The sequence below is a fragment of the Channa argus genome, chromosome 14 (genome assembly GCF_033026475.1).
Source record: "Channa argus isolate prfri chromosome 14, Channa argus male v1.0, whole genome shotgun sequence".
In the NCBI taxonomy this organism is placed as follows: domain Eukaryota; kingdom Metazoa; phylum Chordata; class Actinopteri; order Anabantiformes; family Channidae; genus Channa; species Channa argus.
Genome location: NC_090210.1, coordinates 3,746,852 through 3,772,835, shown reverse-complemented (window position 1 = coordinate 3,772,835; position 25,984 = coordinate 3,746,852). Strand labels below are relative to the sequence as shown.

Sequence of the window (25,984 nt, the reverse complement as noted above, 5' to 3'; positions counted from 1 at the left end):
CATTATTCATGCAAGATGTATTTCAGGATGTTTCAGGAAACAAATGGTGCAAGTGATAGCTTCTCTTTTCTTTTCTTTTTTTTAATATATGGAATTGCCCAAAATGTCACATCTCAAAGTTTACAATTGACTCATCACCAGACACATGTATTGTTCATTTGAAATGTTCTCAAATGCATATCATGAGTTTTAAAGTCTATTTCAACAATGCTATTGTCATTAGTTCTGATAAGTGTTAGGACATTAAAGCATTAACATTCATATGAGGAATGTTATCATAAGATAATTGCTTCACTACTGGCTTTATACAGAATAAATGTGACCATGCAGATTAACTCTTGTTATTTGTCGCTTTACTTTTGGCAAGCAAGTTGAAGCAAAGACCTCATTTGAAACCATTTTAATGCATATTTACATAACAATAGCCATAATTACTATAGGTTAAAATAAAACACAGTGCAGTGGTAGAAACATGGTGGAAACAAAGTTTAATGAGATATAAAATCTACATTGTGCCATTCTGTTCTTGGCAAAAAGCACTGATTACATGTTATTGTAACCAAATTTCTAAATTATTTTATTAGCCCATTATTTCTTTGCTTAAAGACTAAACAACAGTTTAACATCGAGATTTCCTGGTAACACCTACATAATGCTTACAGTAACTATTAGAGCACACTGATGTTTACACACTTACTTAATACATTTTGATATAAGGGTTCAGTACAGCCATACATGGATGCTTGCTGCATTTGAAAATGAGATGAAACATTTAGCAAGTCAAAATACTGTCACCATGAGGCACACCCACAGCATTTCAATGAGCTTCTGTGGATCTGCAGCATAAGGTAAATGCCAGCTCCCTTCATCTCGCGAGCAGCGCTGCCAAACAGACTGTGAGGCTGTGAAGCCCTCCAACTATGAGTTCAGCTCTCTCATTAATCATTATCATTTATTATGTAAACCGTGAGAGCTCTCATGTGATGTGAAGACTGAAAGTATCAGGGGATATTTCTGCTATGTTCAAATGGCAACTAGCCCAGATCCACCATATTGATGCATTCAACAGTTGAAACATGTTTTTTCTCAACAGATGCATTACTGTGTTATAGTGTGAGATAGTATTAATTTTAGCAGAACACTAAACTAGGAGAAAATTAGGTAAAGGTTGTGATGAAAGTACATTTTTTGTTGAAAACAGTGGAGAATCAGACTGTATTTAGTGAAACATGTAGCAACATGTGAGACCCTTTTGTGACTTGGCACTAGAAAAAAGTTGGCTGGTTGTCAGGTGCTCCTGCATTATTTAGAACTGGACAGAGCCAAGTAAGAAGAAATGACCACCACGAGCTTATGCCTAATTAATAAAGTAAACTAACATATGTTTATGTTCATACTGTTGGTTGAATATGTCAATTTAGGTGAATTACAAAATAGAAAATGTACTGTACAAATCCAACACTGACATGTTCAACCCCTACGAAACATTATGTTTTCAAAAGAGCTCAGTGTTTCAATACTGCATCACTAGTTGGGCCTGTAAACTCGTTTCAAAACTTCAACATCAACTGCAAAAATTACGACTCCCGTTAAAAAAAGTTGGGATGACGTGTTAAATGTAAATAAAAACAGAATGCAATGATTTATAAATGAAGAATCTCATCAACCCATATTTACTTCACAAAAGAAACTGAGAAATTATACCATTCCATATATTAGCGCATTTGGAATTTGATGGCAGCAACACATCTCAAAAAAGTTGGAAGAGGGGCAACAAAAGACTGAAAAAGTAACTGATGCAAATCAAAAACAAATGAAGCAGCACTTCACAACTAATTAGGTAAATTGGCAACAGGTCAGTAACATGACTGAGTATAAAAGGAGCATTTCAGAGAGACAGAGCCTCTCAAATGAAAAGATGGGCAGAGGTTCACCAATCTGCGACAAACTGCATCTAAAAATTGTGGAACAATTTCAGAAAAATGTTCCTCAATGTAAAACTGCGAAGACTTTGAAGATCCCACCATCTACAGTTTTTAATTACATCAAAGGATTCAGAGAATCAGGAGCAATCTCTGTGCTGAAGGTCAAAACTGGATGCATGTGATCTTTGGGCCCTTAGGCAGCACTGCATTAAAAACAGGCATGATTGTCTACTGAACATCAATGCATGGGTTTAGGAACACTTCCACAAATCAGTGAACACAGTTTGCTGTGCAATCCACAAAAGTTAAAGTTGTATCATGCAAAGAAGAAGCCATATGTGAACACGGTCCAGAAACTTCACCGTATTCTCTGGGCCAAAGCTCATTTAAAATGGTCCGAGACAAAATGAAAAACTGTTCTGTGGTCAGATGAATCAAAATTTGAAATTCTTTTTGGAAACCATGGACACCGTGTCCTGCAGACTAAAGAGGAGAGGGACCATCCACCTTGTTGTCAGCTTACAGTTCAAAAGCCTGCATCTCTGATAGTATGGAGGTGCATTAGTGCCTATGGTGTGGGCAGCTCACACATCTGGAAAGGCTCCATCAATGCTGAAAAGTACGTAGAGGTTTTAGAGCAACACATGATCCCATCAGGACAAGGTCTCTTTCAGGGAAGGACTTGCCTATTTCAGCAAGACAGCGCTAAACCACATACTGCATCCATCACAACATTATGGCTTCGCAGGAGAAGAGTCGAATATTGAATATTGTCTGCCTGCAGTCCAGATCTTTCAACAATAGAAAATATTTGGTGCGTCATAAAACAAGTCAGCAAAAAAAGCCTAGTTGAGCAGCTAGAGTCCTGGATCAGACAAGGAAGGGACAGCATTCCTCTACTAAACTTCAGCAACAGGTCTCCTCACTTCCCAGACATTGTTCAAAGACGAGGCGAAGGTGCACAGTGGTAAAAATCCCCCTGTTCCAACTTTTCTGAGATGTGTTGCTGCCATCAAATTCAAATTTAGCTAATATTTTCCATGAAATGGGGCAATGTGACAGTTTCAACATCTGATATGTTGTTTATGTTTAATTGTGAATAAAATATGGGTTGATGAGATTTGCAAATCATCGCTTTCTGTTTTTATTTGTGACTTACATGTTATTTTACAAGTACAGTTTTTTTTTTCTTTGTTTTTTGGCAGAAGAATTGTTTTTTCATTGGTAAGGTCAGGTCTAACAAAAAGGGAAGGATGTAGTTTGTCAGCTGGGTGAAAAAATCTGCATCACCTTATTTTGAAATAGCAAAATGAGTACTGGCTTGTATCTGCTGAACACTGGAACATTTTGCAGCCCCCTACACGGAAACTGCGTGTAGGGGGGCTGCAAATGTAACACAAAAGCCTTATCTAGTAACTCTGCACCATCAGCTAGTACAAATGTTCTTTCATTATCAGAAGTAAAAAAAAAAAAACCTTTTAAAAATAAGGATGAAAATCATTACTAAAATAATGAAAATGACAAAAGTGCAAATATTTCGATACCTCTTGATAAATAGTTTAAAAATGAACTTGACAAACATTTGTGCTAACTAAATGTGCATTACATATTGTGTTTATTAAAAACATAATAAAACATGTATTCTCTCACTGTAAGTATATTTCTGAATAAAAGTAAGATAAAGGAGCAAAAAGCCGGGGATTGAACCAACTGTGAGATTGGTGGACAACCACTCTACCTTCCTGCACCACAGTCGCCCGAACAAACAAACAAATATGAAATTATTGATGATTATATTTAGATAACGCTACTTCACACATGCAGAAATTTCTTTCCCACATTATCGGAGAGTCCAGAAAACGGTGAATCCTTGTGATGTGTGCTTTACGTGCCATCGTTTAACTGTGGACGGAACACTGTTACAGTATGATGGCATCAGTTCTCCAGCCCAGCATCTAAACACTTGAGTAATAGAGTAATGGAGAACCACAGCAGGACGTAGTATAATCAGCAACACTTGAGCGTCTGTGTACCCTCTGTGACACTGCTTTGTTTCTGAGTGCCCTCCATATTCAGATGAGTCAGTGTGCTTGTATTTCCAAAGCCGGTGACAGTGCACCTGGCACATTGATTGCTTCCCTGACACAGTTTCCTTGCATTGCAGTTTAATATGTATGCATTAGTTTAACATATTATACTCAATTGTAATTACATTAACATAAATACAGGTTTAGCTGTTTGTCTCAGTATGTTCCCATGAATGTCTTAGTGCGACCTTTAGAGTAGTCATTTAATATTGACGCTGATCTTTACATGATGTCTGAGACTTACTTAAGAACTTATTTAGACATGGATTATTTCCAGTCTGGTGAAGGCATAAACAAAGAGTTATTGGTGGTAATGTCTTAATTATTATGAAAAACGCTTTTCCAATTACAATTTGTCATTAGCAGAATTTGTGATCTGCAGCTCAGAATGGAAGACTGAAAAAAAAAAAAAAACATTCCTGTGAACTGGTGGAGCACAGCAGTAAAGCAGCGCTGGTGTAAATCTTTACATTCATTAATTCCCATGACGGCACAACACCAGTTTCTATAAAGTCCTGGTGTTTTTGTGGCATCGCTGTTTTACAGAGATTTGCAACTAATGGGAATTTTGTAATTACTAGATTTATTCAGGCAAACCATTTAAATATTGAATTCAACGTTTGGCCTTGAAGAGACAGTTTTATAGGTGCAGGCAGTTGTGATTGAGGTTCTGACACCTTCCAAATATGACAAATGAATTTCAAATTGATGAAGCACTATGCAGTTTGATTGCAAGCAGTTTATGAATAAAATCACAGTCGATTCCTAAACTAACCTTCAACATCAAAGCCAAATATCTACGTTTGTTGTTCTTTAATGGAACAAACAAAAGCATTTTGTTCTATTAGCCATCACGATGTGCAAATCACTAACCCAAATCCACATGCTGGATTATGATAAAACATTTTCCATGTGTTAAAGCACCCAGTAGTTTCTCTTTTGTCAAAGCACACAGATGAACAGATGAATTAAAGCAAAGTGGCGAAACCAGTTAGCTTCAAATTTCTGAAGAGCTGATTTGAACAGACATTTTACTTTAATTGAGCTTATTGTGAACACCACTGGCAAAAGTCTAAAAGAAGCTGCATTAAAAACACCCACGCTTGCTGTGTGCTATTTGCCTGCACTGGGTCCTGTGTTACAACTGTGACGTGACTAACTCTGAGAGATGGTGGTGGTGCTTCCATTTGTGAGAAAATAACAGTAATTCAAGCTGGGCTCCTTTAGTCACTTCTACTCTTCTGTAGTGTTTCTCATTTCTCCTGGTCCACAGCTGGGGGACTGACCGGACAGTGTCTGAATGCAAATAAGACATACACAAGCAGGCAAACAAGAACATGGAACATACACATTTCATTAGAGCATTAGAGCTAATATTTCATTACAACTGGTAAAACTGGTCTCAACCACTAAAGGTGTAGCAGCTCAAATAAAATGTAAAAAAGCACGGAGTAATCCACATCTCCAGGTTCTTTATTGTTTACTTTCAGCTTAGAGGCATTGTTCTTAATTGTTGGTGCAGCAAGTGAGGAGGTAGGTTGGTTGTGTCACCTCCAGCATCATATATGGGCGGGATGCTGGCCTGTGTGCTGCTGAGGTGTGTGGCTGAAAGTCAAGTATGAACTTTCTCTGAAAAAAAAAAAGACAATTAGCAGGTTTGTTGCTTTTTAAAAAACATTTCACATTTTAGTGCGGAGAAATGCAACTTTTGTCGGGTGGTGTAAATGCGGTATAGTCGTGGCCATCGCTTTACAATCCCCTCTATACATACGTGCGCTGCAGTGATCGTTGGGAAAGGGAAATGAAGCGCTCCCTCACCTCCGTGCTGTCAAATGTCAGTTCATCAAGTGTCCATGCTGCCTTTGTGGAGGGCGTTGTGCGCTCTCTCGTGGATTTGCTTGGGCACTGTGTTCAACCGGGAGGCGACGCTTTCAGATGATGAATGGGATGTGTTGGATGCGGTGCCCGTTCATCTGGCACCTGTTGCTGGCTGCTGGGTTTTCATGCACCGGTCTATTGAGGATTTAACGGGCGCATCGTTCCCCTCACACCAGGACCATGTCGGAGGATCAAACTAACTCCAGCGGGTACTATTTTGACAACAGCTCAAGTAAAGTGCAGAGCAGTTTCGTCTTTTCAGGACCCATCTTTGTCATTTTGATGGTCATGATGGTGACTTTGGTTGTTGTGATAGTTTTGGGCAACGCACTTGTCATTTTGGCCTTTAAAGTGGACAAGAGTCTAAGAAGACAGTGCAACTACTACTTCCTCAATTTGGCAATTTCAGATTTCCTTGTGGGTAAGTCCAATACTTTTTTTTTCTTTTTGTATCACATTAAAGTCTGGGCTAATGTTTAAACGTGTTACTTTTGTCATGAAGGTTATTTTGATTTGGAGCGACGTGTTGGTATATGATGAAGTATAGTCGCACATTTTTGAAAACCTAAAAACAGCATTAAGGATTTTCTGCACTACTTTGTATTTTTCATGTCCATCCCGCTGTACTGCAGATGTGACCAAATACAGTAGTTGAGCAGGTAAATTGAGCCACTGCAATTTCCTTCATATTAGTAGACAAACAATGCACGATGTCTATTTCCTTCCTTCCTTCCTTTCTTATTTATTGAAAGTTTTGCAAATAGTTGTATGATCTGCTGTTTCACACCTACTAATCACTATATTGTTCATTAATCTAAGGTTAAATTGATTTAATTTTAATTCATTACTGTAAGTCCCCCTTAATTACAATTTATAAGCACAATACACACATTACATAGACACATTTATGATTTATAAGTAAATAAATTCTTAATTTCTAAGACGTTTATAACATACCATAATGGAGTTAAAAACAGCTCTTGGAACAGTTTGTGTTTATGGGAGGAATATGTGACTTTCATAACATTATCTGTAAAGACATTTATTGTGCATTTAATCTTACACACAAGTTAAAACATTGGTTTCTGTAGGGGCCTTCTGCATCCCGGTCTACATCCCCTACATCCTTACAGGCAGGTGGACACTGGGACGAGGACTGTGTAAGCTGTGGCTGGTCATGGACTATCTGCTTTGTTCTGCATCGGTCTTCAGCATTGTCCTCATCAGCTACGACCGCTTCCTGTCAGTCACCAGAGCAGTGAGTGGAACATCTTTCCCCTCACACCCACAGTGTATATAGCCATTAATGTGAATTTAGGATTGTGACACATAGTCTGCTGCAGTTAGGTGCGTGGGATGTTACAGTTACAGTTACAGGTGCGTGGGATGTTACAGTTACAGTTACAGGTGCGTGGGATCTTCTTTCTATATCATTTTCTAAACAGACAGAATAATACTTGTTTTCAGTTTAGATTAAGCCTTTAAAGCATGATGCTAAAACCCTAATAGCCATCCATCCAAATGTTTACTGCATGTGCTCAGTGGCTTCGTTTCTGACTGGTGAGTCTCTCAGGTCAGTGGTAGGGGCAGCACCACTTTATTCTCCCAAATGTATCCAGCTGCAGAGGTTAATCACTCCTGACCCATTCGGGCCCAGTGCCACCACTAATTATAGACTTTCCACACGACAAAGAAAAAAAAAAAGTCACACTTCTGCTTTTGGATTTAAATTTAGACGATGCACAAAAACTCATGACTCTCAATAAGCCAGTGACATTTGTTGACTAATCCAATCATTTAACATACAACCATGAAATTATGGTCTACGGTTTTGTTTTTTCTGAAATACACCATCAGTAATGTCGATTTTCTTTTTTTCTGCCTGTCTTGGCACGTATTTCCAAACCTCTACAGCTTTTAGCCCCATTGAACCTTTTGTTGGGCCTTGTTTGTGCGTTAGCTTGGTGGCCGTGCATCATACACATGTGTGTTAACTCAAAGGTGGGATGAGGGTTGGCACAGTAGACAAAGAGAGTGTTCTGTCTCCTTTCACAAGCAAACACTTAACATTAGAGCAATGAATACAAATAACACCAGAGAGAGAGAGACCCTCTTCTTTAATTAGATAGCTTTGATCATAGAGATCCTCCTCGGTGCCATGGTCCTTCCAACCTGGAGAGATCAATCACAACAGAAACAGGCCACCGGCAGCCAAGCTGAATTTTCCTAAAAGCATTTCTCTCTGAACATTGAAAGACAAAGGACTGTCAACAGTAACAGGACAAAGTTTGTCTTTGAAAAGAATAGATGGTGTCACATTAGATGGACGTGTTTGCCAGTTAGGCGAGATGTCAACACCTTAAGAAAATGACTAATTGCACGGCATTAGAGATGAAAGATCTTATACAGACATCATTAAAGGACTATAATATCACTAAAAAAATTCATATTGGATTCATGAGCACACCTGATTCTACTCGGTTGAGTGGTACATCATTACATGAAGCAGGGGTGAGAATTATGCCAATCAATTTATGCAAACACAAGTGGAGCCATTTGTCATCTTCTTTGAAGAAGAACCGAAGTTAATTTCATCTGATTCCGAACAGTGGCATATATTCACAGCAGCTCAAGGGGTTGTAAAGTGTGCTGCCCGCTGAAGAAGAAGAATGTGGACAGGGGCATTGGATGTGGGCCTAATTGAGACAAGTGGTCATGAGAGGTGCTCCATTGACTTAACACTCATTCACACACTTTTTGTGCACTGCATGTTGGAAACCTTAAGAGCCCATATGTCCTGTCTCTCCATCAAAATTTACGATGTGATGTATCTGTCAAGAGATGGATGGATGACTGGACTGGATAGTTTTGTAGAAATGTTGGAATAAATCTCTGGCCTCGAAGCTTGAAGTATTTTGGGAGATTATTGGTGTGCTGTACACAGCCGCGATTACTACATTTACTCTATTACTTTACTTAAGGAGAATTTAAGAGGAGTTTGAAAACATATGATAGATTAAATTACCCAACACCATTTAGTAGTAATAGTTACATTTAAACACAATCCTAACTGTGTTACTTCAAAACACCGAACTCCTGGTGCTAAATACGGATTACTGACCTTTTTATGGCAAAAAATAGTCCACTACATGTGTTATTTTTGCTCTCTGAAAAATACCCATCTAATATGAGAATGCAGCAATTCCCTAAATATTTTCTGATTTGTGCTCTTTATTTACTGCAGGTAAGTTACCGTGCCAGACAGAGCATGACTCATCAAGCCATATTCAAGATGATTGCTGTCTGGGTGCTGGCCTTTGTCCTGTATGGACCAGCTATCATCTTCTGGGAGCTGGTTGTGGGCAGAAGCCGTGTGCCAAAGGATGAGTGCTTTGCAGAGTTCTATTACTCTTGGTACTTCCTGCTGAGTGCCTCGATGCTGGAGTTCTTCTCTCCTTTCATCTCGGTGGCTTTCTTTAACCTCAGCATTTACCTCAGCATACGCAGAAGAAGGCTCCAGGCCCAGCTCCACCTTCAAATGAGCGAACCTGCCTCGGCTCAGGGGGAAGGTACCCCGCTGTCCCACAACTGGGGGTATGGGATGAAACTGGCTTTAAGAGGCTCCATTCATTCCCAGACCTCCTCTCCCAGTTTGGGAAAACTCGATCCCTCAACCAGCAGGGCTGCCCAGCCTAGCCGTCTGTCCAGGGATAAGAAAATTGCTAAGTCCCTGGCCATCATAGTGTGTGTGTTTGCCATCTGCTGGGCACCGTACACCCTACTGATGATCATCCGTGCTGCCTGCAGAGGGCAGTGCATCCAGCATCACTGGTATGAGGTCACCTTCTGGCTCCTGTGGCTCAACTCTGCTATTAACCCATTCCTGTACCCGCTTTGCCACAGCAGCTTCCGCAGGGCCTTTAACAAGATTCTCTGCCCAAGGAGACACACTACTCCCCCATCATCTGTCCTTCGGGCTACGCTGTGATGGATGTTCATAAATGGATGTGAATGTGCCAAAGCTATGGATGGAAGTATTCAAACACAAGCTGAACCCTAAACTGTGAGCAACATTTTGCCGTACAGAATATAACTGATATTTCTCAATTGTGCTTTTCAGTATTTTAATGTATGTATTTGATACCATGAAGTAAAACCAGTCTTTGGTTTAACATCTAAGTTATGTATTATGTAAACTTTCATTAAAACATATGGTGGCACAGGCCCATTGATAAAGACCATGCAGAGACATGTCAGCTAGGGATTATTTTTAACCTTTTTCAGGGTAGGTCCATTTAAAGGCACATTTATTTTTTAGGAAGACCCTGATACACACACACACACACACACACACACACACACACACACTGGAGCAGCTGGGATTCGAAGGGTCTCACTAAAGGGCACCACAGTGGTGTTGGTGAGGGAGGGGCAAGTGCTGCCTTTTCAAACGTCCCAGCTGGATTCAGTCCAGATGATCCAGGTCCTGGGGACTGAACCATAAAGCTAAACAGCATTTGGTTGGTTCGTGCTAAACAAGTTGTTCTTAAATCTATATCCTTTTAACCTTTTATGATCATATAAACTGTTGCCACTCACTGTGACATCCTTGCTTCAGTTGAAGTAAAAGAGATCACTATCACCCTCTGCTGTTGAAAGGACTAACAGAAGCACAGTAATGAAAACACAAAGTGCCACTCAGTATACATGTGTGTAAAGCCTGACAGAAAGCTTGATTTTCTTCCTGTTTTTGGCACGTTGTTATACATTAGATAAGTTGTTCCCTGCCTTGTTTCCTTGGAGACCCCCCACTTGTATTAAGGCAATGCTGTGCGTCCCTCAGCCTGCACACACACACACACACACACAAACACCAAAATTATATTAATGATTATCAATGTAAGCACCAGTACATGCGTAGCTCTGTCCTACATCTCCCAGTGTACTGAAACAGGGGCAGTTTGTAGCATATCCAGATACACATCATGTGAGCACAGGTTTTTACACTGTTATACAATAACAATCAATAACTTATTATATAAATATATATCCATATTGGGCTGCCTCAGAACAGACAAAGCCTCGTGCCCCCCCTGTGATTTTTGGTGGACCCATCTTTGGGACCCAGTTTGACAACACTGGCATCAGATTAGTAAAGAATTACATTTGAAGCAGATTCTGCACTTGCATCGACTCATTTTTGCAGTTTCTTACAGCAATGTAGAAAAAAAAAATCCACATGCATTGTTTTTTTTAAGAAAGCATTTTCCACATTATAAGAGAGAGATGTAACCTGCTTTCATAAGACGGCAAAACACAATTTTCACCATCTTTGCTGAGCAGGTGTATGTCTCCTCGTGTCCCACTAGATGTCACCATTAACCTTTACAGCTTCCTGTGCACGTGCAACGCACAAGCATTCAGCTACCATTCATCACAGTGAAGCCAGTCTTCACGATTTCACATGGCCTCCATTACCTGTTTTTCATTGTTTGTGTGCAAATGTTCAGTTAAATATTTATTTATTCATTTGAATGTTTATTTTTGCATCAGGGCCCTCGAATTATAATAGAGGAATGCAATTCAACATCAAAAATCTAAAAACCAGATGGTGCTTCTCTTCAGATATACACAGTGGCACTTTTCACTGCACATTTTGTCATTTAATAATTTTTAAACTGAAACAGTTACAGTATGTATTACGGTATGTGTAAAGAAATAAAATGTATAGTCCTGAACCACTGGCATGCTAGTTTCTGTTCTTGTAACTAAAATATTAGTAGTAGCCTCAGTATTGTGTTTTTGTCTAGTAAAACTATGTAAAAATCAAAATCAAAAGTCAGTTATTGTTTATTTTAAGTGAATGGGAAAAAAAAAACACCGGATGAGAATTCGTATGCACAATGTCCAATAAAACCGCTGTTTTTCTGATCTGTGTTTTGAATGGCAGCACTTCGTGTCAACTGATTGATAACTGGGTCAGCGGCAAATAGGCTTTTGCTGGATGTGCAAAGGAAATGTTGAGAATGCAGTATAATTCCTGTGTTGTGTCCCTTGTTTAGGTAGGTTTGATTTGATAGAGTAAATGAGTTTCTTTCCAGATGTAGACTTATTAGACCTGTAATTACGCCATCATGTTAGATTGTGAGGTTACATTTGCAGGTGCCTGGGTCTCACGGGGGAGTTACATTGCTCAAATTGTTGCTGTTGCCCGTGTGCACATCTGGGCTCCCAGTCAGGTGCTGGGAATAAGGGCACAGCTGCGGGGAACAGGCCTCTGCTCCCCCTCGCTCCCTCTCTGCCTGTGGTGTTGTGTGTGTGTGTGGGGGGGGGGGACAGAAACACACTTCTGACCAGAGGGATGCAGGCACATTTCCCTTGGGGTGACAGAACTGCATTTATCAGCAGAATGGGTTTACTCCCTGTGTATCTAAATGCAACAGCAAGAAGCGAATCACTGTGAGGAGTGCTTGCACTGTGTGCAGTTATATTAGGAGGAGTACTGCTATTGATTTTGTTGATAGATTGAAATGTCAAGGCATGTGTGCCAAACTGAACGCTACTGACTGAGGCTGCATTGAGTATTATGCCCACTTAAATCAGTGTAGCACGGGCAGCAAAAATAAGAAATAATAAATACAGCAGTAACAGTACAAAAGGTGTGTGTGTCTCTTTAATCCTAAATATCTGTGTGATTGTGTCCATGTTTATGGGGAGTTTAGATGTCTGTGACCCCAAATGGAGCACACCTGTGCCACTTGAGTTTATAGAGTAGAGCCCTATTAGCAAAGACTCAGTCAGGTGGGGGGGCAGGAGAGGGCCCTATATACAGTGTGCTCCCCTTAGATGTTCCCCTTCAGCACTTTGTTAGACTGACTCATGCTGAAACCTCGTGTTTTTAAAACACCTCATATCTGCACAATAGGCAATAAAAGATGACAGATGTAGAATAAAACCGCTGCAACGTTTGCCATAGGAAAAAAAAAACACAAATTTGGGCGGCATTTTAACTTACCAGGACTCTTTGTGACGGCGCAATGACTAATATGCTACTGCACGGAGATTTTGAAGCAATGCTGGAACATAAGAGTGGACCTGCGGAAAAGACCAAACCACTTTAGTCTGCAGATGCAGGTCCAAACTATGACCTCTTTTGAAGTTGTAGCATCACTTAGTGCACATTTTCCCCCAGTGTAGGCTGTTCACTTTCAAACTAAATGTAAACCACAGTAAATATTTTATGAGGGACATACTTAAAAAGAAAAACAAACTCTTTCTGTGTGATTTTTTTGCTTTTTCCGTTCTTCCGTTTTTCCCCTCTGCTTTTTCCTGCAGTGTACTTCCTGACTAGAGATTAAATAATTCCATTGGAATCCTCTTAGGATGGGTTCCCAGCACTTGGCAATTAAACAATTACATTTAATCAGCATGGGGCGACGCTTCAAGTCACCCTCATTTCAGACGTTGATTAAAAGCAATTCTGCAGTGGTTATTGCTGTCGACTTTCAAAACTGTGGTTCACTTAGGTTTACTGCATCTGTGGGGTCAGGTTGGATAGCAATATGGCAGGTTCAGTGGTGGTCGAGAGCTGTATCTGCCTCTGGTGGTTAGTAGAGTAATGGCAGAACTCATGGCAGACCTTAGATGGTCCCTTAAGACAAAGCTAGTTAGATTACTTGGAGACATTTTGACCCTACAGCAAAGAAGACTCACCGAACAATGGAAAGATGAGGGGCTTTACCTTTTGCATTCGGGAGTCTGTGTGATTGTACACATCTCTTTTTATATTACTTATATACTTGAGTGTGCCTATACACAGCTGTTTCTTTTTGCATCTGCATTTAAGTGCATTTGAGTTGAATTAAATGCACCGTGACATGTACAATTTCATCATGCATTGCAATAACATCTCCCTCTGTGATGGCAAACAAGTTGAGAGCGGGCACAGGGGGAGGGGGGCTTTGGTGTGAGACATATTTGACATTATGCTTGAGTGAAGCAGTGCTACGTGGCGTGCTGCTGGAGCGGACTACAGTCCAACACTGATGAGTTGTGATGGATATCTGACCCCCTCTTGTGAAACCCAGGTGCCCCTGTTTCATAAGGCACCCCACTGGCTCTCCAGCCCTCTTAATTAGAGGCTTCCATCAGCTGGCACCCAGGCCTTCAAGCACCAGTCACGGGCCTGCGCTGCTGAAAGGATCAAGCTCACTCCAGATCTTCAGCTTTTTTTTCAGCAGATGGATGCATGGGTGGACCGAGTGAGCAACATCAAGGTCTTTGCAAACCTGTAAATCATCTGTTAATGTTGTGGTATCGAGATCAGATCCAAGCATATACGATTGATTATATGACTGCTGCTGGTGTCAGTGGAGATGGGCAAAGGCAGAGAACGGGACGCACGTTTTTTGGTTTCAGCTGTAGACAGCGATGATTTTTATATGATGAAGTCAAATATAGATAAAAGATGCCACCAGGACTTGAATTTAGTCTTTTTCCTGGTGTAGTATCATAGCAGAGCTGTAACAATAGTCACTGCTAATGACATTCCCCTAGTAACTTCTTGCCTCTACGAATCTCAGGGGGGAAACGCTACAAAAAGTGATAATTACATGAAATATACATAGAGAATAAAGGGAGCATGTTTACATAACCAGGCCCATAAATATCTGACTGAGAAGACATTGTTCTCAACTCCTTTTAGGCTGATCTCCCAGGGATGCCATTTTAATGACATGATGGTTTAAAGAGATGCTGCTCACTCTCGTTCCATATTTAATTAACTTTTGCTTTTCTGACGCAGAGGAAAAAACAGAATAAAGAAAGCGTGATAGAGACAAACACGCGATAGCGAGGAGACAATAACAAATAGCTGGGAGAACAGAGAGGGAGGCAGGGGGAACATGAGCGGAGACCTTGTCATGCTTTTGTGAGCTGTTTACAATACAAGAGATGCAGAGGGAGAGGAGGGGTGGAGGAAGAAGAAGAGCAAGGAAGACTGGCATGGGTGAGCGAGGATGGTAGTGAAGGATGGGTATGGCGAGAAAAGAAGGAACAGGATGTCCTGAAAGAGAAAATGAAAAGAGGAACACGAGGGGGATAGCAGGGGAATACCAAGAGTATGAGGCCCTTGTTCTCCCCTGGGGCTCCATCATGGAGCATTTTTCTAGTTAATCACCAATAACCAAGCAAGATAAATATGAACCCGACAACAGTAACAGACATGTTTCACTGACGTCCCAGTTTTCAAATGATAAATAAAGTAAACATTAGCCAAATAGAATAACGATAAAGCCCCTTTTTCGTATCACGCTTGGGCTTCCTTCTCCACATTTTCGGCAACACACACCGGTGTTTATCTGCTATGTGCTCATTAAATAAACTTGTCAGATGTGAGCAGATTATTTCCCTCCAGTATTAACACATGCATTTACAGTACTGACATTTCTCCTCCGTACAAAACATGGCTGAAAACATTTAACCCACTAAGTTTGAGTTCCGCACATGTGGACACACACGCACACACACACCCAATGTTCTGGGCCATTTTAACTGGTTACAGTGAATTAAAACCATTTAATCAACAGATTTATGTTCTGCCCTGAATTTGCTCTTCACTCCTCTCTCTCTCTCTCTCTCTCTCTCTCTCTGGCAATGTGTTTTTTTTTACTGTCAGCTGTATACAGTGTGTGCTGCATTATTGATACTTTCTTTCCCTTTTCTCTCCTCTTGTTAGACTTCTCGTGTCCTCAACTCATCACACCGGCCACATTGGCAGTGGTGCCTGGAGAGTGGCAGTGAATTTGACCCCACCTGGTCTATATTTTATTGTTTGGTGTTTAATGCATTTTTGAAAATCCTCCCCGCATCTCTCACACACGCACACAGACACACACACCAATCTAGTTCCTTGTCTTTTCCAAATGTCTGTCTTGGTGAGGTGGTGGGGGAGGGGGGGGGGGATGACTGGAGGGGGATACTCACCTTCAGCATACTCTAGTTCCGAAGGCAGGGGGGGATCATTAGTGAGGGGCTACAGAGAAGGGAAAAGTGTGAATGTGTTTGTCTATGTGTGTGTTAGCTTGGTGATAGACTGGTGACTCGTCTGTGGTTTATCATGTATCTTGCCTAATGTGTGTCGGGAGAGGCTCAAGTCCCTTGTGACCCGAACAGGACAAATGGTTAAGCAAATGGATCAAGAGATGAAAAAACATCCATGCCCTACATAAATCAATGCTTTATTTTGAAAGTGCACACATTCACATTATCTGTTTTTAAATTGCAAAGAAAATTAGACGAAAGACAACAGCGTAGGCCCTTGAGTTTAATCCATAAACACTGTGGCACCGTTACACACTGAGGTTGAGGCGTCCATTTTGCTGACACAGTTCTGAAGTGAAAAGATGGCTCTGTGGATGTGAAGTGCCGGTGTGAGAGATTGGGTTACCCCAGACACTCCCAGCGGATCTCCCGGCCAAATGGATCTGGATCTCATGCTTGGGTGCACATATTGAATGCCATAAGAGGTCTCTGAGGTCTCCTTCAGTGGGAGGAATGCAGAGTCTAACAATGTGGAGTTTTCACCAAACTAAATTTTGCACCAAAGCAGTGCAATACCAAGGACACTGGCACACAAGGGACAAGTGCTGAATGCATACTTAGATTTGTGCTGGTTGTTCCTACCAGATAAAGTGGCAAATTTTCATCTTCCTGCTGCACACGTTCAGTGGAATCTCATATAATTTTTAATAAAGTCTTAACACAGACTGCCACCACTTTCCCCTAGAGGATATTGATATTAGGCTGTCAAATAAAAAAACAAACAAAAAAACAACAAAATGCCATTTTACATCATCTCATCCTGGACAAGAACAATGGCATTTCAGCTACTCCTAAACATCTGGCCTAACTGCCCAGTTTTGCTAAGGACTGGCCAGGCTCTTAGCAGCACTGAGTGCCACTTGCATTGAGGTTATGTTCAGGCGATGACACACCAGAGGATCCGTCAGCCTAAGTTATCTCTGAACAAGCCATCCATTCCGCTGCTTTCTGATGGAAGAATACTTTGGGGCTGTGTAATTATATTGCTTTAAATGAACCCCCGAGAATGCCTCTGCCAAAGCGCCCACAAAGTCTAACACTTGGGCGAGTGTCAGAAACACAACGCTTGTGTATGCACTCATGTGTGTAGCTGTGTGCGTGTGTGTGTGTTTTGATGCTTAGGCTTGCGTTAAAAGGGAAGCCACAGTGCTTCTGATACGCCTCACAAGTGAATTTAATTAAATCATAAATATGAGCTGGAGGCCGCCACCCAATTTAATGTAATGGATGATGTGGGCCAGTCCATCTTTGGCAAAGCAAAGTTCTGGACCCGTTCAAATGCCCTTGAAGCTTATTAAAAGTGCCTGGCACAGGGAGATGCTAGCAAAGTTGTTTAATGGATGCCCAGCTTACATTCCGTATGACAGTTAATGTTGGGCCATACCATGTCCGATCTGGATGAGGGGTTCCACTGCGAGAGGCCTGGTCCATTCCTCATCTGATCCTCATTAGGGTCGAGTAATATGAGCTAATAAGTGAAAGACAACATGCACAACTGATGTTACATTTGAAATAAGAAACTTCAGTAAAATAAGCCAGATTACACAGATAAAATACCTTAAGTCAACATTTTCTGTGACAAATGAGATTTATTATCATCCAGACGTGTTACATCTATAGGTTTTCGAATGTATTGCGTACAGAAAGTATCAAAACGGTATATGTTGAAATGTGTGTCTCCCTTATCATTTGTTTTGATGTGCATTATACATTTGCATTTAGATCCATTATATTATGAAATACAGAATATCTGTGTATCTGCTGTGCATTTCAGATGCAGCTTCTTTTGTTACAGTATAACCTAGTTACAATGCAAAGAGCTCCAGTGCTGAGCCTTTTCAAAACAAAGCTGAATGCTCCGACAAATGTTATGCTGCTCGTGTGCCACCACTGATGAATCATTTGCTGAGACAGACAGATGTTGTCGCACGGGTTTCGTCCTATTCGGCAAAGGCAGAAGAATTTTTTTCCCTTGGTCCCCTGGAGCGCTGGAGGATCCCCAAATAGACCTAGCACAAGGGTGTGTAGAATGGGACCGCACAGGGTGATGGGTAATGGAGTCATTAATAACACAGACCTCCCTTAAGATGCTCAGATGTTCGTTAGCAAGAGCCACGAGGGAGTGAGGAAAAATAGAATGCAATTTAATACAAAAAAAGAAAAACAAAAAGACAGTGTAAACGTTTGATGATGATCATGTTTACACTGTCATAGGTCTTGTATGATAGGTTAATTGTATAAACACACACACACACACATACGTTATACAGTTAATGAAGGGATACTGAAGCCATTTCCTCATACAGTTTTTAATATTTCCATCACATGTGCAACACAAAAAAAACGAGGTCTGCCAAATACAGAACTCCTTATTTGTACAATACATTTTAATAACATCAGAGATAACTGTCCTTTTGCTGCAGGAGATGGTGATTTCCTGTAAACTGTGTACGAACAATTCTCAATCAAAATGTCAAAACATTAAAGTTTCATACAAAAGTGCATCTCAGGTTCAATGAATGCAAAACATTTACATGACAGAATGGTTTAAAGTTGTGTATGATGCCACAGTGGCTTCCAGCTTTAGCAGAGAGCAATGGAAAACTGCAAAGTAACAAGAGGAGTACTTGGGCACTCTCCAGGAGAGCCAGGGACAAAGTTTTGTAACTACAGTATATCCCCGAGACAGACTGAAATTGTGTTTAGTCTTCATGACCCCAAATCCAAGTGGATTTACTCCCTCACTGCGAAAAAAAAAAACATGTAGAAATAACATTTAAAAAAAAAAGATATTCCAGTAATCTCCCAGCTTCAACGAGCAGTAAACATTAACAACAGAAATGTACAGGTTGAGTCAGTGGGCTGGAGATTTCCCCATGCTCTGAGAGCCACAAGGGAGCTTCACGCCTCTGTTCACGAGCCAACCAGAGAAACTAGCCTTTTCCAAATCTGTGTCACTGCGTTTGCATATATCAGCATCCTGTCCTGTTTTTCTGTTCTCTGTATTGTTTCTTCTTCCCCCCCCCCTCCTCATCTGAACTTCAGTGCAGGCAGTGCAGATTAGTCACACTCTCAGCTGGTCCTCTGGCAGCCACGTAACGATGGACACACAAACAAGATCTCAGCCTATGCTGGTGAATCAAACTTTTTCCTACCCCATAATGATTGACCGTCTCAGGATACGGAGCAACATACTGCGCAGTAGGAGCAGCGCAGATGAAAAGAGTCCTCCTGACAACACTTGCTGGTTCCTACAGCTTCCTACACTCTCAGTGGCACCCTGTTTCTCCTTTACACAACTGGTTGAAACCCATCTGGTTTGATGGACAATGTCATTGATCTTCCCCCCCCTTTCTCTTTTTTTTTACACAAACATTTTGAACTGTACATTGGCAAATACTGTATAAGATTGCAATATAGCTGTAGTTAAGCAACACATGAAGAATTCTATGTACAAACAAGTTGGCTTTTTCTTTATTTCTGAAATAATGGTCAGTAAAGAACAGGGAGGGTTCTTTTATGATCTTTCCCCCCATTTCTTTTATTTTCTTTGCTTTTCTTTACTTGCTGTGGCACGGTTCCTTGTGGTGTAACCGAATCGAAAGTTCAGTGCAAGGCAGTCTGTGGGAAACTGCACTGACAGTAATTGGTGGTCAGACATTATTCTCTGCATCATACGATCCTTGTTTTTGGCCACGGCGCTGATCTTTGCCATGTTAGCTGCTGTGCTGAGTCAACGTGTGGTTCTGCAAGGACACAAAAAGAAACTGACATTATGAAACAAACAGGGCAATCATTATGATCACATATGTCTTTCAGCTTTCTTGCTTATTATTAAACAGTAATCTTCAGTTATGTTTGTGCACTTTGTTTTACTTTTTCTTTTCTTTTAAATGTTATGATTGACATTGTCTTTCGATAATCTTGACATTTGAACATCACCATTCTCCAAATCCAATTAACTCGCAGGAGCCAAATCTGGGGATCAATAGCAATTGGCTTTGGGTTAAGTCCTGGGCTAACACAAAAGGCACAAGACCACTAACAGATAGCATCCCATTCCTCAGAAATGCTGCCTCTCAATCAAAGGCTGTGTCCATGGAGACAAATCCATAACAAGGCACACGTGATGGAATATCCTTCTTGGACTCTTGTTAATTCACAGCTTGCATGTGCTGGATTTGCCACAAATGTGCAATGCCGAAAAAAAAAAAGTTTTCAGATACTTAAGATGCAAGTGTGGCTGTCAATAATTTGAGCCACCACACTTATTTACATATGTAACGGTCCACAATTCGCTATGACAGGATAACAAGCTGACAATATCACTCAGTTTTGCTGTATCTCCCAAATTTATGCAGGCACACACACAGACCATTGAGAGTGGTTGTAGTGGGGCAGCTGTGCCAGGTTCTTTAAAGGCAGTGTAGACCAGGGGGTGTGTAACTGGTGTCCCTGGTGGGCTGAATCCAGGTCATCTTTTGAAGTGACTGCTAATCCCTTTAATGCAAACTACATGCCCCACTTGCTGCGCTCTGTTTAAAACACGGCCTTGGACTCTCTAAACTGGCATGGAGTAGACACACCTGTCACAGAGTCCTCAACACGCATACAACCACACGCACACACACACACACACACACACACACACACACACAGGTCTGTGCACACATATATATTTAGTCCTGCACACAGGCACAGAATTACAGTGAACCAGAATTTTAAAAAATATAAATGCGAGAAAGAGACAAATTGATTACTGCAACCTCAGCGAGAAGATTTACCAAAGCAGCCACCTTCAGTCGTGTTGGTGCAGTCCTTTGGGCAGTACTAGGAGACTATTAGCCCCCCTTACATTCATTCCTACCCTCTTTACCCTTTCAGCTGCCTCCATATAAAAAATTTAAACACCTCGACAGCTTTCCTTTCAGCCAGGGCGATTACTTCCCGACAGGTGGGGTAATAAGCTGTTTGACGGGGAGCAGGAGTGTGACCCCTGTAAGGGTTAGCATGACTCGCCTGGGCCCTACTCTCCCTTTTTTAAAGAGACGGCCCGGACAGCTCCTCTGCTTCTCTCTCTCCTCTCTTGCTGAAATAAAGCTCCTTTAAGTGAGTCTGGGAGGAGACTCCCCACGGGACACTCTTTTTCTCCCCCCCACCTCACCTCCTCCCCTTCCTCACACTCCACCAAGCCCCTACCCCCCGGTGAAGACATCCTTGGCGTTGCTGAGGAGGGACAGGAGCACGGCAACCTTATTAATGAATGCGGCCCATTACCCGTCAGCCTGGCTCCTCTGCGACTCCCAGAAGCCCCTGCAGTACGTGACTTCAAATGGCAGGATATTGACACGGGGAGAGCAAAGCAGCTAGGACTGAGTTTGTGTGACCGTGTGGGTGTGTGGAAGAGAGAGAAACAGAGAAAATTTGTGCTCAACTGACTGTGCATGCCTTTCTGTGAGTGTGCCAGTGTGTCTAAGGTGTGTATGTGTGCACGTCTGTGGACCCCAAAGGAACGTAGCTCCTTGGATATAATGTAGGGCTCGTAACAGCTATTAGAGGGGAAAATAACCCCTCTGGGGAATGGCTCCCCCTCCCGCAAGTCCCAGCTCTGTCTGACACACACTGCATTCTACCTTTTCCTTAAACATGCCAGGAGTTTTCTCACTGAGGGCTTTCTCAAGGACGGTGTTAAACGACTTCAGTGGCTGTGGCAGCCATGCAGACTGAAGGGAAATAGAGGAAAAGAGGGGGAAAAAACGTTAAAAGAAAATGAAACTGATACCTTTATCTCTGTGGATACTGAACTCCGCCGAGAAGATATAAACTGTTCTGTGTATGACTACGTAAGGCGGAAGGGGGGGAGAGTGGAGGGATAGTGGGAATTCACTTTCCAATCTTCCTCCTTGTCAAGTTCTTCAAGTACCTCTGCACCAGTGCCGGGCAAGTTAAATACCCACACGCCGTAGGCAACAGCAAATGTCAAATTAGATGTGAAACAAAAAGATTCACGCCCTACGTGAGAAAAACGTCCAAAATGTCCGGCACCCCATCTAGGAGGACGACACTAATGGTGTCACACCAGAATCGCTGCAATTTAGGATTAGATGCCCTCCATTAAGCCTTTTAGCTCTCATCCTAGCTCTCTCCTTCAATGCCATCTTATTCCCCCTGAAACTTTGCCATTCCCCTTATCATCCATTTCCTTTCCTTCTATCCAACCCTTAATCTCCCTCTCGATCCTTTCAACCACCTGCTGGCCACACAGGCCTGCTGCAGGGTTCCGTTAGCAGCAGTGTTCAGGTAAACCATAGCAGTCAATTCTCCACTAAATTAAATTTTGCTCTGATCAATAATGCGCACCCACTTTCTCCCTTATGAAGACTGGCTGCAATGGCTTGAAGCAAGCGTCTTCCTCCTCTCTTATTCTCTCTGCGTCTCTGTGCCACCATTTAAACACCACTTTCATCTGATTACATCACCCTACTGCAACGCCCTCAGGGGTAGTGGAAGAGGAGGGAGAACACCCGGCAGGGGTCTTGTGTACCCATGCAAACAGGTGCAACATGTCTTAGGAATTTAACGCTACTGCAGAGAGGGAGAGGGTGATTAAAAAAAAAAAAAAAGGGGCAACGATTGAGGAAGAGCAGAGAGTGGGAAAGTGCAAGTAGGCTGGGGATTTGATTTATTAACTAATCATTCTTTATGCCGTTCCCCATTGCTCGGGTCTCCATCGAAAGCACCCGGCCTCCTCTGAGGCAACAGAGGTGCATCTCTTACATCAGCTCTGCAGAGGAAGGCTAGTGGACTTGCAGACGCATTCTGTCTTTCATCTGTACATCTGTATTAAAGACAATCATCACATTGTCCAACATCACAGAGAGAGGATGTACAGCTTAATCACAACACTAACAATGTTTGACTAGCATAATGTTAATACCTGCAGAGCACATGTTAAGCACATTGTGTCAGCTCTTCTACCTGGTGTTATCCAGTGTGTTAAACCCAGGCTTTATTGAGTGGTTAGAGAGCTGAGTGAGCAATAATGACTTTTTAAGCCATGTTTTTTCTTCCAAAGCTTCTCAAACACACAGAGGAGTGTGCACTTTACACAAATGTAGCACCGACCAGCAAATTGCCCAGAGTGTCTTTTATTATGTAACCCTTGTGCCGTTTAAGCTTTACTAGTTTATTAATAATTACATATTATTGAATTAAGGGTCAAATAAGTTACTATGGTTCTATGATCTAGCACTTAAGACAAATAAATGCACAATTGTATATAAAGATCTTATGGAACGAAGCTGAAAATGCTGCAATTTAATTTAACGATGCCCCCTTTGCATTCTTCTTAACCTAAGTCTAATGTCAGTGGCATAAAAAAAAAAAAACGCCGTCTATAGGATGTTATAAGTATTATGCAGTGGAACTTAAAACGCTAACAGTAAGGCTGGAAGAACTGCAGCCATAAAACAGATTGTTTCACTAAAAATCAATGTAATCATTTGGATTTCAAATGTCACAAAGGCTTTGGGTCCTCACTGTTAGGAGGATAAATGTAAAAAATATCCACTAAAGGGAAGTTCTGACACATTAAAATAGATAAAGATATTTATATATGTTATAAAATAAAAGTTAACATACATTAGGTTAGTAAAGTTTGGTATTTATGTTTCATATTTCATTTGTTAATTATAAAGCATATTAATTTTAGCTCCAGCAGCAAAAGTGTCCTATTTCGTTTACTTGCTATCTGAATGTAAAAAAACCGTCAAAAGTCTTAACACAAATCTAAGCTCTGATTTAAAGTCTTTAGCGTCTGTGATGAATTCCTCTCTTCCCCTACATGGCTGACATACTGTCTGCATAGCTGCATCTGGAGCACGGGGTGTGTGCACAAAACCACAGAGACCTGTGTATACCCACAGTCATCACTCAGGAATTTAATTAACGTATAAGAGAACGTCACCAAAAGATACTAAAACAAAGAGCCTGTGCTATGTCTTTGAGGCTTAAAAACCGCCGGGTGACTTTAAGCGAGGAAATCACTATGCCCATTTATGTTTGCGTAACGACTGAAAGATGAACAATGGACTACGACCAGTAATGACCCTTGTGCGTCTTAAGTTATTTGGTGGAAATTCTATAGTTGCATTGTTTTCTTGTCATTCAAAACAGCTGTGGACAAAGACAAGAGTGCTGCATTCTGCCTTGATCTTTGCTAGTGTGTTGAACTCGGGCCAGTATTGACTCCATTTTCCCTTTGTGGATTCCCTACTGTTGACCAGTTCACGGAGGGACGAATCTTTTCCTGCTTCGACCTCAGGTCCGACTTACTGCTGGCTAGTTTAGCCAATGAAGCACAACGGTCAAATAAATAAATAATACAGCAGTTGGCATTCTCCACAGTCATCACTTATCGGGCGCGTGGAAGGGCTGACCCTAAAACACTGTTGTGCCACGACCGGCCTGGTCTCCTTGGTAACAGGCTGTCTTGTTTGAAGTGAGGTGCCCAGGGAGCCATGGTCATACAGTAACAGCACTAGGCTACAGTGGACATGACAACAGCAATCGATTTCAGTGTCTTCCACGTGTATCGTTTTGTGTTCGGCCATATTCACAGGGACTGCTTGTAAAAATATAAATAATAAATCCATAATGTTCGAAATGCTTTGATTAGATGTCTAACTACTGCGACCAAATACTTTTGAGGTGTAACCGGAGATGACGGACCACCCTTTTTGTAAGCTGGTGCTTTGTAGCTCCAAATGATACTCATTACCCTGTCTAAGTAGACAAGTGAATGGTACTAGAAACACACTATGCAGTGATCCCGCTGTTTGACTGAGGTGGCAAAACAACTGCACAACTGCTGTGTTATTATGGGGCCTCATTAAGTGAGGAGAGAGTGGGAGATGGGGAGAGGGAGAGAGGGAAAGCAATAGAGAGAGGCCAGCGAAAGGGGAAAAAAAGAGGGAGAGGAAAAAAAAACAACACAAGAGAGCGATACAAACTGTATTCTGAGGTGATAGCAACACACAGATGCCTTTCCAGCCAAAATGAAGACTATGACTAAAGAACCCAATTAAGGGCTTTCTTAGGGGAGCCATCTTGGGAGGGGGATGGGTCTTCCTGGGACATGAGCCCTGGGCTACATCCTCTAATTAGACAGAGCGAGGGGGGAGATTCTCTGCCTGTCACTGGGAGGGAGATGGGGTCCATGGGGTTCCACATGTCAGTCCCAGAAACAAAACACAATTACTCTCACATTTAACCACTTCAGTGAGGGACAGACTTTGACTAGGGATGCTACCAAGCACCAGCGACCCCCTCCCGCCCCCCCCTCCCCCCTCCCCCCATGCTGCTAGATATGCCACTTCAGAAATGCGTCGATTTTTGAGGACTACATTTTCTCCTGCGTTTCCACGCTTTTATTAGAAGCCAAGAGCTGATCCGCACTCTCATGCTTTCATGGAAAATTAAAAAAAATTTGCTTTTAATCTACCAACAATTGGTGTCATTCAACATCCCTTTCCAAAACTGGAGAGTTAAATGACTTTGTTGTTGCAGTGAGTGAATATGAAACTCGAGAGGGAGTAATTGTTCTAATGCTGTTTATTTTGGCCTCCGCTGCATTTTGTTAACACCAACAGCATAAGAGACACTTAAAAAATCAAATCACTGCAGACAGCAAATTAAACCTGTGGTAAAATTCCTGAGAAGCACTTAAAATAATATTTATCAAAGTTGTTGAAAAAGTCAACTAAGAAAAGTAAAGGAGACATGTTTGAGGGAGAGATGTGGTGATGGATTCTAGCACAGAACACCAAGTGTCTCCTCTTTGTTTGGATTTAACTTTCCCCAGTGGTGCAACAGAGGAAAAAGAAAAAGAACAGCTCAAAGGCTTCTGGGAGTTTTTGTCATGTCTCCCTCCAGACAATGTGTTTGCATGCACATATCAGACCCTGAGAGAGACAGAGACAAAGACAAATACAT

The 25,984-nt window shown here is 41.6% G+C and overlaps 2 protein-coding genes across 7 annotated transcripts in view; one reads left to right on the top strand and one right to left on the bottom strand.

The window, feature by feature from the left end:
• Nucleotides 1–6,018: 6,018 nt before the first annotated feature.
• LOC137098396 (histamine H3 receptor-like) lies at nucleotides 6,019–11,719 on the top strand. The gene is made up of 3 exons (XM_067474612.1): nucleotides 6,019–6,311; nucleotides 6,982–7,148; nucleotides 9,135–11,719. Exons 1-3 carry the CDS (start codon nucleotides 6,071–6,073, stop codon nucleotides 9,876–9,878), a joined length of 1,152 nt encoding a protein of 383 aa, XP_067330713.1. The 5' UTR covers nucleotides 6,019–6,070; the 3' UTR covers nucleotides 9,879–11,719.
• A 6,565-nt stretch (nucleotides 11,720–18,284) lies between these two features.
• znf521 (zinc finger protein 521) overlaps nucleotides 18,285–25,984 on the bottom strand; it is an 88,995-nt gene continuing 81,295 nt past the window's right edge. For all 6 annotated transcript variants that reach the window (XM_067475549.1, XM_067475550.1, XM_067475551.1 and 3 more), the window contains one exon: nucleotides 18,285–19,737. In XM_067475549.1, coding sequence (XP_067331650.1) covers nucleotides 19,708–19,737 — 30 coding nt within the window. In that variant the 3' untranslated portion in view covers nucleotides 18,285–19,707. The remainder of the gene's footprint in view (nucleotides 19,738–25,984) is intronic.

What these genes read in the sequence shown, in the direction of transcription:
- LOC137098396 (XM_067474612.1), top strand. Translation starts at nt 6,071, where the DNA reads ATGTCGGAGGATCAAACTAACTCCAGCGGGTACTATTTTGACAACAGC. An exon ending in AATTTCAGATTTCCTTGTGG is followed by an intron (nt 6,312 to 6,981) that starts GTAAGTCCAATA and finishes TGGTTTCTGTAG; the next exon opens with GGGCCTTCTGCATCCCGGTC. An exon ending in TCCTGTCAGTCACCAGAGCA is followed by an intron (nt 7,149 to 9,134) that starts GTGAGTGGAACA and finishes TATTTACTGCAG; the next exon opens with GTAAGTTACCGTGCCAGACA.